The sequence below is a fragment of the Solanum stenotomum genome, chromosome 11, assembly GCF_019186545.1.
Source record: "Solanum stenotomum isolate F172 chromosome 11, ASM1918654v1, whole genome shotgun sequence".
NCBI classification, from domain to species: Eukaryota; Viridiplantae; Streptophyta; class Magnoliopsida; order Solanales; family Solanaceae; genus Solanum; species Solanum stenotomum.
The window spans coordinates 48831610-48844930 of NC_064292.1; the positions used below are offsets into that span (position 1 = coordinate 48831610).

The window sequence follows — 13321 nt, forward strand, 5'->3', positions numbered from 1 at the left end:
CCGATCCAAACTGAAAAATCGAACCAAACCGATTAGATTAATCGATTTTATTTGAGCTTGGTTTGGTTTGATTTTAGATTTTAAAAAACCGATAGTATTTGGGTTGGTTATGATTTTGTTTGAAAAAAACCAAAGAAATAACCGAATCAAACCGACAAATGATATAGATATATTTTATTATTATACATACATAATATATTATTTTTTAAAACATTTTTAAATATCTTATATACATTTTAATCAAAATTTATTTATATTTACTTATGAAAGCAACAATGTCCAAAGTGAGAACATTTATCTTATTGGCTTCATGTATATGAGTGTCTATGACAATTCTTTGTGTGATTGAAAATGTCATTGTCTCTTCCTTCTAGGCCAAAATAATGAATTTTGAAGTTTTATTCGTAGTAAATTCAATAATTGAAAGTTATGTAATGTGAGACATTCTTACTATTTTTCATTTTGAATGGATTGTTGTCACTTTTTCACATTTTGAATGAATTATTTCTTTTATTTTTGTATATGGTTAATAACCGAACCGAAACCGATAACAATCAAACTGATAAATATATATTATATTTGGTTTGGTTTAATTTTGATAATTTTAAAACCAATTAAGTTGGTTTAGTTTTGACCAATAACCGATCCAAACCGACCCGTGAACACCTCTAGTCATGTGGATAGTCATTTAAGATTATTTAATGTATTATGAATATAATTGGGCTCCAATACAGATATCGAACACTTATAAAAAAATTTATTTTTAAGAAACTAGAGAGTTGATTCGCGCTCAACTTGGCTCAAACATGATTAATTAGCTTGAGTTCGGATCGACTTGACTCGACCTTATTCACTTATGCTAAAATATTCGGGATATCTCTAAATAAAGAGTTAATACAAGACATAACACATAAATAAACATTTTAACTTGTTCTCAACTGAACAATTTAATTTTGTGGATACACATATAGATACCTCAACTCGTTTTAAATGTGTTGGTTGAACACTTTAACTTACAAAATAATTATCTATGTACCTCTAAAATTTATGTGTCGACGTCGGGTGTCAACGAGATACAGTAAAGACAAGTCAAAGTGTCTAGATGTGCATTCTCAAAGTTGAATTGTTTAGTTGTCAGTTGCGAGATCAAGTTAAAGTGTTTATCTATATATTATATCAATATATAAATATTCAATCACTAACTGCTTAAATTAAAAATAGATAAATATGTATAATCGTGTATAATCTATATATACCAACTAGAAAAAAAGTAAACAATAAATTCGGCATTTGAACAATAATAATAGGCTCATAACAATTCTAATATACTCATAAATTTATTTAAAATACAAAAGGTATTAAAGCCTTAACATTTCTAGGAAAATCTTCAAATTTGGAAAGGTACCATTTCCTAGTAGCATAACTCCTCCCCATCAAATAAAATAATGTCCCGATGGTAGAAGAAAAAGAAAACAAAGTTTGGCTAATAAGAGAAAAACCCAAAAATGTGACAATCTCAAAAAGGTAATGTGGACAAATAACTAAGTTAAAGAGGCCACCTTTGGGAATTTTATATCCACTTTCACCCTTTTTCCTCATCTTAGAAAGAATAAAATGGTGATAAAAATTGCCAATAATTCCCACTAAAAATACAATAAAACCAAAATACTTCAAGTCAATTATTGGCTCTGTTGATCCTTTTGTCAAGTGTTGAATATATATTAAGCTTGAAAAGGCTATAAAATAGCTTGAGGAAATAGTAATTGCAGAGTTCATAGCCATGGAACCACTATATTTGTGCACAAACAAAACCTGCAAAATATGTAAATTGTATGTTAATACTTAATTGCTAGTCTCATAAACAGTCATTTTTCTCTTTACCTATCTGGACTATCGCCTTTTCGCAAGTTTCATATCTCAACTATCACTTTTTTTGTATTAAAACACACCTCAATACTGATTTGGCCTATACGTGTCAGACTGTTAGTTATCGAATGGGAATAAATATTTGGCCAACTTAGCATCGAAGAATATTTTAATATAAAGAAAGTGATAGTTTAGATATTTATATAAAACAACAAATTGTTAAAATATGAAACTAACAAGAAAAATAACAATTTAAATGTGTTTTCGATCATTAACTCTTAAATAAATAAAAAAGTGTGTACATTTTGGCGCTGTATTTTAGTCTATTTTATTTTTAGTCCTTGCACAGTCATATTTAACAAGTTTAATCACCATTAAAAAGTGTAGTGAAATATTATTATTGTAACAATTTCTACATTTTTAACTAAATGTATCGGATTTGAGCCCTAATAGTCCTAATATTGACACCCTCTTTAGTAAGGAGCAGAAAAAACTTCCACAGTAAACTTTTATCATGTAAATTTGAATTAATCAATCCAGTAATCCAAAACATTAGTTATTAACAGATAATCTAACTTATTTTCAAAATTAAAAATTTCACTTTTTTTTTTTTATCGCATCTATGCATATAAGTTAAACTGCAAAAAAAGGGTAAGATGATTAATTACCTCAAGAAGTCTTTTGAAGAAATGAATGGTAATAGCAAAATTAAGCATGAAAAATCTGATTCCACCATTTGGGAATATCCAAAAGAAGCTTAAACATGTAATTAAAGTAGGAGTATAAGCAATAATCATCCCAATTTTGCTTGGGATTTTAGCTTTTTCTTGAGATTTCAAATTCCAAAACTTTGAATATTCAAGATTTTGTTTGCCTGAGCCTTCTGAATAACCCAATATTGCTGAAAATATTAAATTCATCATTATCATAACTTTGATAAATATAGAATTTGGTTCTTGAAATAATATTTCTCTAAATATTTGTGCCATAATTGGTTTCTTTGTTATTGTTTAGGATGTGTGTGGATTGATTTTTATTGGATTAGGGGTAGAAAAGGACAAAATAAAAATATTTGAGGACTGAAGTGTTTAGAAAATAGCATCTTACAACTGGTTGGCTATAATAATAATAAGAAAATATGAAATACTATACTAGATCTACAAGCCAAAAAATAAAAATAGAAATATTTTTTTGAAAATACTTTTCAATTTTTCATGTATGATTGATTAATATATATATTATTTTTAAAAAATATATTGATGAGAAAAGGCCAAAACTAAAAATGAGGATGGAAAAAAAATCAAGATTGTAGTTATCTATTTGCCACGATTCATAACTATCAATCATTTAAATTAATATAATACTATCTATCAATAAAACATTTTGCATTTTGTATGGTGATTAGTGATAGTAATGGCTATAAGCAATCGTTATATTGTTAATTGGGGATGATGTTGCCTAATGGTTGGATGTTGGTAGTAGCTAGTGGTTTGTGGTTGACAGTATATGTTGATGGTGGTAGTAATCAGTGCTGATAATGACTAATAATTGTGGTGAATGATAGTGGTGAATAATGACAGTGATTAGCGATATATAACATGGTGGTTGATGATGATGATTGGTGGTGGTTGTGGTAATTGTAGTTAGTGATAATGATTGTAAGTGGTGGCTAGTGAATGTGACAAAAGATTAGAGTGATCGACAACAATGATGGTTGTGGTGGTGAGTGGTGACACACAATTGATAAAGGTGGGTGACAATGATAATAGTTGATAATGGTGGATGATGACAGTAACAATGAATGAATGAATGAATGAAATTGATGAACAACAAATTTTGTAGAAATCTTTAAATAGACACCTTAATGATATGAAAATTTTATTATGAATTTTAATTATTCAGATCTATTCATACTCATTAAGTACGGGTTATCGGTTGAAACATAAAAACAATACTTAATGATTGAAATTTTATTTATTAAGATTCATACATTGAACTTGTAATTCCTTTTTATTTCATTTATCACTTTGCCACACCTCTTTAGTCGAGTAGTTCCTTTTTATTATGATTCAGCATCTTAAGCTTAGAACAAGTATATATTGAAGATGAATATAATATATACCCCTTGCGAAGTCAGTCAATTTTATTATGACTCAGCATCTTAAACTCAAAAAATATATATATTAAAGACGAGTATAAGTATATACCCCTTACAAAATCATTTAATTATTTTTATTAAGATTAAACATATTTTAAAGGATCTACATAAATAACTCATAACTTATAATACTTGTTCAACATAGCCACATAAACAAAAATTGAAGGTCCTATTGCAAGTTATAACCTAAAATATGTAAGGAATAAGTGCCTTAATATCCTTTGGAAAATCATCAAACTTTGACTTGTACCATCTTCTTGTAGCAATGCTCCTTCCCATCAAGTAAAAGATAGTTCCCAAAGTGAATGAAATTGCATATAATGTTTGACAAGTGCATGAAACTCCTACAAATATAAGAATCTCAAAGAGATAATGTGGGCATATTGCAAAATCAAATAGGCCACCTTGAGGAATTTTGTACTCTTTCTCACCTTTTGTTCTCAATTTAGAGAGCAAAATATGATGGTAAAAGTTGCCAATTATACCAACCAAAAATATTATGTATCCACCATACTTGAGATCAATGGATGGCTCTGGCAAATCTTGAGAAAGGTGTTGACAATAAATCATGGTAATTGTGGAGAGGAAATAACTTAATGATATTACAATTGCATCTTCAACATCCATTGAACCACTGTATTTGTGAACAAATAGGACCTAGTATAAACAAAGCAAAGGAATTAGGATTTGTTCAAGATAAGTTTGTAGCTAACTTCACTAAAAGAGACTAGTTTAAATGACCCTTTTTTTAATGCTTCCCATCCGGTATATATATCTAGTATCCACTTTGGGACCAAACTAATCAGGGTTAATTCACACCTAGAAGCCCCACTTTTGAGCTATCAAAGGCGACTTCATTCTCAAGACTTGAGCGAATTATCTAAAATTATGTTACACTTATGTGTCAGATCCTCTAAAAATGGATTAATTTTGGAAGATCCAATTAGCATACACCCGACAATGACATTTCTAAAGAGTTCAAGCGACATAACCCAAAATTTCTTATTAAAGAAAGAAGGATACTTACCACTCCATCGCAATTTTTCGTGCTATTAAAAGAACATACCAGTCACAAGTACCAANTGGATGGCTCTGGCAAATCTTGAGAAAGGTGTTGACAATAAATCATGGTAATTGTGGAGAGGAAATAACTTAATGATATTACAATTGCATCTTCAACATCCATTGAACCACTGTATTTGTGAACAAATAGGACCTAGTATAAACAAAGCAAAGGAATTAGGATTTGTTCAAGATAAGTTTGTAGCTAACTTCACTAAAAGAGACTAGTTTAAATGACACTTTTTTTAATGTTTCCCATCCGGTATATATATCTAGTATCTGCTTTGGGACCAGACTAATCATGGTTAATTCGCACCTAGAGGTCCCACTTTTGAGCTATCAAAGCGACTTCATTCTCAAGGCTTGAGCGGATTATCTAAAATTATGTTTTACTTATGTGTCAGATCCTCCAACAATGGATTAGTTTTGGAAGATCCAATCAGCATACACCCAACAATGACATCTCTAAAGAGTTCAAGGGACATAGACCGAAATTTCTAATAAAAAAAAGAAAAATACTTACCATTTCATCGCAATTTTTCATGCTATTAAAAGAACACACCATTCACAAGTACCAAAACTACATAGTGGTGGGCCTTGTTGTTCTCATGTTCTAAGGGGCATAAGGCTATAATACACTACAATTGGGACCACATTGGTCTAAGTTTGAATTGTGTCAACTAGAGGATAGGGTTGTTACTTAGGACCATTGAAATGCAAACACCTTAATTGAATTAAAAGAGCAAATTAAATTTTCATAAGCATAAAAGATATATTAGTTGAAGAGTAAGTAATACCTCCAACACTCTTTAAGAGGAATCATACATCATATTCAGTATTATAAGGCGTATAACTAATATACAAGTATACAACAACTCATGATATTAGTAATACTGGAATTATTAACGCATGGCCAAACATATTTAAAGACATAACTATCCCTTGAATAAACCAATCCAAACAATAAATTAATAATAAAAAAATATTATTATTATTTTTATACACTATACCAAACGACTTCTTATACTATTAAAAAAAAAAATCATGAAAGAGAGACTAGTTGAAGAGTTAAGTATTAGTACCTCTAACACTCTCTTGAAGAAATGTATGGATAAAGCAGAACACACCAAAACAAACCTTAAATCTCCATTTGGAAAAATTGCAAATGAAGAAATACCACCAAGAAATGAAGGACCATATAATAAAAGCATCCCTAATTTACTCTCAATTTTTGCCTTTTTTTTCTTCTTCTTCTTCTTCTCATCATTTTCATTTTTTATTGTTCCAAAGAATTTGGAATATTGCATATGCTTTCCTTTAATTTCTGAAAATCCAGCATTTGCTAATGAAACAACACTTATAATAGACATTGTAGTAATAAACAAAGATGGTGGTGGAGGATATAGAAATTTCAACAATGTAGACATCACCATTTTTCCAGTTCTTGAAAAATGTAAAAAAAAACAAATTGTGTGTGTATATGTCTATAGAAAAATAAAAAAATGAAAAAAAAAGTTAACTAATTTTGTGCTACTTGTACTCTTGTTGGATTTTGGTGTATTTGACTAGTTGAAAAAGTAGAATTTTAAGAACCACACAATTAAGTGGGAGTAACAAATTTGGAGAAATAGAAGGAAAGGGGATATATATATATATATTATATATCTAAATAAAAAGTTGTGAGTGGTATTTGGAGTGTCTTATTAAAGACCTACGTGGTCACAAATTTGCCAGTCAAATTTGTACGTTGATCTAAGTGACAAGGGTCCAAAGTAGGTAACGATTATTCGGGTGCATTAGGCTTCTGCTATATATGTAAGGATCGAAAAAGTGTTGAATTACAAGAATTCATTGTATACATCCTTTCATTGTATTCTACGACTCAAACTCTTGATCTTTTGATCACATAATAGGAACTTTACCAATTACATCAAGGCTTCTCTTCACCGCAAAGAGAAAAAAAAGGAATATAAATAAAAGGTCTAGAATATGGCACAACATATATCATAAGGTGATTCCATGGGCATGAAAACAAAGTCTTGCTTTAATACTACAATGGATATGAATCGGGGTGGATTGAGAAAAAATTGATGGGTTAAAGATTTAGTTTTATCCAATAGAAAATCGTCACGTAATAAATAATAATAATTTTTAAAAAAGTTGTTAGTTATAAGGGTAAAAGTAGGTCAAAAAGGTGGATTGAAGGGTATTTTTAAATATGATCTACCTAAATATCATAGTGTTAAGAGTTGATTACATTATTTACCTACGTTTTTCCAAATTACAAAATTCCCTTAAAATTTATGGATTTCAGATACATCAGTGGACTTCTGGATACATTAGCAGACATCCAGATATATAGGTGAGGGATGTATCCGAGGGGGGAGGGATGTATCAGAGAGGGGATAGGACATCGGGATACATCACTAAACTTCCGGATACATCAGCAGACATTCGGATACATAGGTGAGGGATGTATTCAGGAGCAGACATTCAGATACATAGGTGAGGGATGTATCTAAGAAGGAAGGGATGTATTCAGGAGGGGGATAGAGATGTATCCGCAAGGAGATTTTTGAATTTTTTTAAAAATAGTAAAAAATTTTAGAGATTATGATAAAAATAAGATGTGTATTTAAGACATTTTTCCTATTTTAAACCAAATAGGTGAATGAGGAGTATATTTAAACCTTTTCGAATAGTCTAGGGGTACTTTCAGCCCTTTTCAGAATAAATAATCAAGTCCCAAAAATTACCAACGCATATATGAAGTCAAGTCCCAAAGTTTTTACACATAACTAGTACTATTTATACATTAGTATAAGAGAACACTAAATCTAGAACATGACCCTAGTTCAATCGATAGATAGATCGAAAACATATTTCTAGACAACAAACCGGTCAAACCAGTAACCAAGTTCATTATCATGTTAACAACTTCAATATGTCAAAAGGTGATTTCTTAAGTTGTATCTCCTTGTAATTGACTTGCTTCCTACTAAATTCTCAGCAATTTCTACAGGATATACAAAATCAGGATCCTTCAATTTATCAACATCTTCTGGTAATTCTTCTTCAATCCATGAAGACCAATCTACCGAATCGTCCGAATCGTCGTTCTCCATTTCCCATAACAAGTACTCCTTATGTTTTTGAATTCCATTAACTTTTTCCATTAGTGTTTGTAACATCTTATGATTCAACACTTCATAATCTCTGCAAAAAAAATTATGAAAATTTGTTATGATGGTAAAACTAAGTTTTTGAGCTTATGTTCTGTTTGTTCTGTTTGTTACCTGTATGTCCATATGGAATATAGAAGTTGGCATGAGGCTAATAGCACAAATAGTGACCTAACTATGCTTACAAACCATGCTTGATTCTCCATTTCGTATGATCTGTATCGAAGTATGGCTAGTTCAATCAAGAATGTGAATACTAATCCTACAACAAAAAGAGAAATGATGCAACAATGATGAGAATCAAAATAGTCAAATAACAAAGTTGGTTTCGCGTTGGAAGAAACCAGGCGCCTTTCCAACACACCAAGGGATGCCACATATTTTTGAAAGGTGTGATGATGCTTTACCTATGTATAACCTAGGTCTCACGTCATATGTTTGCTTCGTGCTGGTGAACATGTAGAGAAGAAAGATCGATAACGAGTAAAGCAAGAAAGCTTTGATCACTCTTGATTCAAGAAGCATAGCATTGTGCAAGGTGAATAGCTTGTCTAAGGCAAGAAACATGCTTGCTTGTTTAGACTCAAAAGTTTCCTGTTGACACAATTTGATGAAAATTAATGAACAATTACAAGAAATTTAAGAGAATATGATGATTTGAGAATTAACAAACCTGAGCAGCTAATATTGATTTTGATTTCTCAACTAGATGATCATGAGTTTGTTGTAGTTGTTTTTGCCTTCTTAGAAGCTCCTCTTGTTGCTCGTGTCCGAATTGAGCCAATTGTTTCAGAGTTCCCCTGTAAAAGTATTAACATATTGCATTACATCAATCCTCAAATGTCGCGGAAACACTTAACAATGCACTTACACTATCAGGTTAAGTTGACCTACGACAAGAAGTAAGGCATATAGTCGTAAGGAACATAAGAACCACACGAGAAGTTATGGTTGACGAGTTTTTACCTGCTCTCTTCAAGTGCTTGAGACTGAAAATTATGAAGGAGTTGAAGGCCATCAAGAGCTTTATATTGTTCATCCAAAAGTTGTTTCTGTTTACTCAAAGCTTGGCCAGCAATATTACCAATATCATTGGCTTTATTCTGCAATTTATCCATCCTACAACTCATTTCATCTCCAACTTTCACAATCTCGTCTTCAATGTCCTCCGTTTTAGTCCTTAAACCATCAATCCCATGGTCTAAATTAGTATATGATTCATGAACTATCGCCATGTTTTCGTGCAAACTCTCCTTCATTTTCGCCTGGCCTTCGTTCAACTCTAGTTGGGAAGATGCTATCCCTTTAGATTGCTCCAATATCACTTCTGACTGACTCAACACAGCGTTCACCCGGCCTTCAACATTCTTGGAAGTCTCTGCTACTTGTTGAGTACGAACATCAATCGAGGCTAATGATTCTTGAACATGTTTCGAGTTTTGCAATAGCAAATCCCCTACATGTAATATGTTGTCTAATTTTTCCTCAGCAAATTCAGCAGAATCCTTCAAACTATTCACCAACCTCTCTGTTACATGCTTCCATGCTTCTCTCCTGCAATTATCAAAATGCATAAGAGCCTCTTTACCTAGTGTATAGTATCGTTAAATTCATCCTCATGTAACAACGAAAGTCTCATTTTATGTATCGATTGTTTTGGTGTAATCTTATCTTAGCTTATTGTTTAGTAATAGTCTTAATAACTCTACAATATATCCAACTTTTCTATATAATATTGTAAGCTTATATTTCATATTGTTGATGTGTCGCATTATGTACAACAACAACAACATACCCGTATAATCTCACAAGTGGGGTTCAAGAAGAATAGAGTCTACCTTAGAAGGTAGACAGGTTGTTTCCTATACACCCTCGGCTCAAGGAAAAACATAGAAAAGCAGTTCAGGAAAAGAAATATGAAAGTGAAGAAATCACGACAAAATACCTAATGAAAACATTACAAAACAATCTGAAAAAAGAACAGTAACTACAACAAAATAATACTATAATCGAAGCTCATGACAAAAATTGAAGATCAAGAAACTACTTACGACCTCTAGTATGACATTATATAATGACCATCCAAATATTGTATTCATCAAAACAATATAGTTCAAACTAACCATGTGTCACAAACATCCAAACAAGTTACTGATACAATACATTATGAAACGATACATAAAAAATCATCCAAATAAGTTAGTATAACCTTCACTAAACCAAAAAAAGGGGGAAAAAAAGAAGAAAAACTTACTGCAATTGCTGGCAAATGGCAGGGGTTTCAATATAGAAAGCCAAATAAATCTTATGAACATCATTATCCAATTTCTGTAAACATTTAGTCATTGATGATTTTGCATCACAATAAGGCAAAGGTGACCTTCCAGTATGTTGTTGAAAACAATCACATAAATTCCAAGAAAGTCTAGACTTCAATTCTTCATCAGGCAGAGCTTTTCTACATACACTAAACAAATTCTGATAACTTCTTTGCCAACAAGAATCTGTAATCAACATCTTTTGTTCCGCGTTTTTAACGAGTTCAATTCCCTTTTGTGAATTCTCAAAAACATCCATGGAGAAATCAGACATCAACTTAACAACTTTGTTGTTTGAAAATTTGCCTGAATTTGTTTTTTGTTCTTCTTGTTTATCATTTTTGTTATTTTTAGTAGAAAAGAACCAACCCCATGATGATGAACTTTGTAACAACAAAACTAACAACATAATCAACACCTTTTGTATATGAAATCGACCCATCTTTGTACTCAATCTGCACAACAACTCTGCAATTTCAAAATCGCAAAATTAAAAAGCTTATAGTAAAAACTAGACAAAAAATCAAAGTATATATAAAGGTTTTTTGGCAAACTTGGGGAGAAAGTATCGTTGGAAATAAAAAAAAAGAGTCTATGTATGCATGTATGATAAGTATAAAAGAAAGAGACACAAATTCTGACTACGACTCTGATGAAAATCCACGAAGTAAAAAAACTTATAAACTGGAAATTCTGACTCTGATTCTAATGAGAAAATAACAATTTGGAATTTTTTATTTTTTTTACATAGCGTCAAAAACAAGAAATTTCCATGTTTGGATTATTTTATGTTTTTGATGTACCTTTTCAATAATTAAAGTATTTCCAAAAGTGAAACTTTGTCTAGAGTTGGTAAAGATGAAGAAAAAGGAAATAAAACCATAAAAAAATGAAGAAAAAAGAAAATCTTTGAATTATTTTTAAATTAAAAACTGTACCTTAGACAATGAATCTAATTAACTAAGTCGGTATTTTTTATATTAATCATAAAATAGACGAACGGTTATTAATTTCGCGCCCTTTCAATACCGGTTGTGTCCGTTCCTTTTATTTCCCTCTTTTCGAAAATTAAGAAAGAAAAATACAAATATGTGTTGTTTTTTTAATTATTTGTAAGTGTGTTCGGTACGAAGTCAATTTTAACATATTCGATTGGTTAATTTTGTAACAAACAAAATTGTTAACAATGAGAAGAATGATTAATTTTCTTCTTAGTGAATATAGGAAAAAACAAGTTACATTCTATATTCATCGTGTCCTTCCCACCCTCCAACAGATTATATCCCGTATCTCCCATCTCTATCACTCCACACCCGTAGCCCAGCAGCCTTCACTTCTCATAGTATTTGTTAGACCACTCATAGAGGAGTTTTCGAAAATAGTCTATCTATTTTCACGAATTAGTGGTAAAATCTGTGTACATAGACTCTACATTTTCAGACCTCACTTGTGAAATTTCATTAGGTAGATTGTTATTGTTATTGATTTTAGAATAATATTTTTTTACTTACGTATTGAGAACAAGAAATAAGAAAGAAATCCACTTATTTTTCAAAAAAAAAAACATTTTTCTTCATGCCGGACACACCCATTGTGCTTCTTCTTTTCTTATCCATTTTTTTTAATCTATTTTTTAACCTTGTGATATGTGTGAATATAAATTATTTCATTAATGATAAAATAGAAAATGTAAAGTTAAAATGTTTTTTAAATATAATAAATGTGTCATTCTTTAGATTGATTAAAAAAATACTGCATAAACGTAGATGTTTCAACTACCATCCAAAAAAAATACATACTCTATATAATATAATATAATAAATATATTTAAATAGGGAACACATTGTGACAAGTGACAACTTAGGACTCCTGATGACCAAAACGTCACGGCAGCTCGAACTTTCTAGTAATACTTATTTTGGAAGAAAAAAAAACATAGGAAAGAAATAATGAAAACTATATATTTGAGTACACTATTAAAGAATAATTTGATCAAATATGAGTATTAAATATAGTTTGGAATTTGAAAATTTCTGCCATTTTTTATTTTTCTTGGTGTGAACTAGCAAAATAAATAAAGAGAATATCATTTTAAACATCTTATAAATAACCATTGACAGCCAGAAATAACATAATTCATCTAAATAATACTCCCTCCGTCCCTGTTTCTTTTTCTTTTTTGATAATTATAGTATTTGAATCACTTTGCACACACCTCTAATATCATAGAATAACAAATACCGAATAACTCTTTCCACCAAACTAAGACAGATGAGTCCTTCCTTTCCATTTTAATGGTCACTTTAGCTTAAAAAATTTATCTTAAAACAATTACCATACAAATCATACTCGTAAATAAAAAGTCGTTCTTAATACATCTCAATCCTCAAAAAGCATTCAGTTAATAGGAATAACTTAATTAACTACACTTTGTATTTATTATTTTTCTTAATGGAAGTGAAAGAGCTAAATTTTATCCCAACTCAACTAAGATAAAAGACTGTCATAAGCAGAAGCATCTCACTTATTAAAAAGCATATAAACGACATACTAAGCATAAGAATATAGACTCTAAAGAAGGGAGATGAATAAGAGGAGTATTTTTGAAGATTTTGGAGAAAATATTTAAAAAGTAGATCGTACTTAAGCATATGTGAAAACAAATTAAGCAAATTGAGGACGATAGACTATAAGCCTCAAGTATGAAAAAAATAAAATTGGTAGAGTGTATTTAC

At 30.5% G+C, this 13321-nt stretch overlaps 3 protein-coding genes across 3 annotated transcripts; all 3 read right to left on the reverse strand.

Moving 5' to 3' along the window:
• Positions 1-1288: 1288 nt before the first annotated feature.
• On the reverse strand, positions 1289-2987 carry LOC125844562 (steroid 5-alpha-reductase DET2-like). The gene is made up of 2 exons (XM_049523872.1): positions 2535-2987; positions 1289-1812 (listed from the first exon to the last, which is right to left on the reverse strand). The coding sequence occupies exons 1-2, from the start codon at positions 2853-2855 to the stop codon at positions 1342-1344; spliced, it is 792 nt and encodes a 263-aa protein (XP_049379829.1). The 5' UTR covers positions 2856-2987; the 3' UTR covers positions 1289-1341.
• Positions 2988-4126: 1139 nt separating this feature from the next.
• LOC125845493 (uncharacterized) lies at positions 4127-6538 on the reverse strand. The gene is made up of 2 exons (XM_049525007.1): positions 6169-6538; positions 4127-4681 (listed from the first exon to the last, which is right to left on the reverse strand). The coding sequence occupies exons 1-2, from the start codon at positions 6517-6519 to the stop codon at positions 4211-4213; spliced, it is 822 nt and encodes a 273-aa protein (XP_049380964.1). The 5' UTR covers positions 6520-6538; the 3' UTR covers positions 4127-4210.
• A 1300-nt stretch (positions 6539-7838) lies between these two features.
• LOC125844677 (protein GAMETE EXPRESSED 1) lies at positions 7839-11065 on the reverse strand. Its single transcript, XM_049523994.1, has 6 exons — positions 10523-11065; positions 9235-9822; positions 8942-9068; positions 8676-8862; positions 8383-8530; positions 7839-8302 (listed from the first exon to the last, which is right to left on the reverse strand). The coding sequence occupies exons 1-6, from the start codon at positions 11026-11028 to the stop codon at positions 8026-8028; spliced, it is 1833 nt and encodes a 610-aa protein (XP_049379951.1). The 5' UTR covers positions 11029-11065; the 3' UTR covers positions 7839-8025.
• Positions 11066-13321: the final 2256 nt, after the last annotated feature.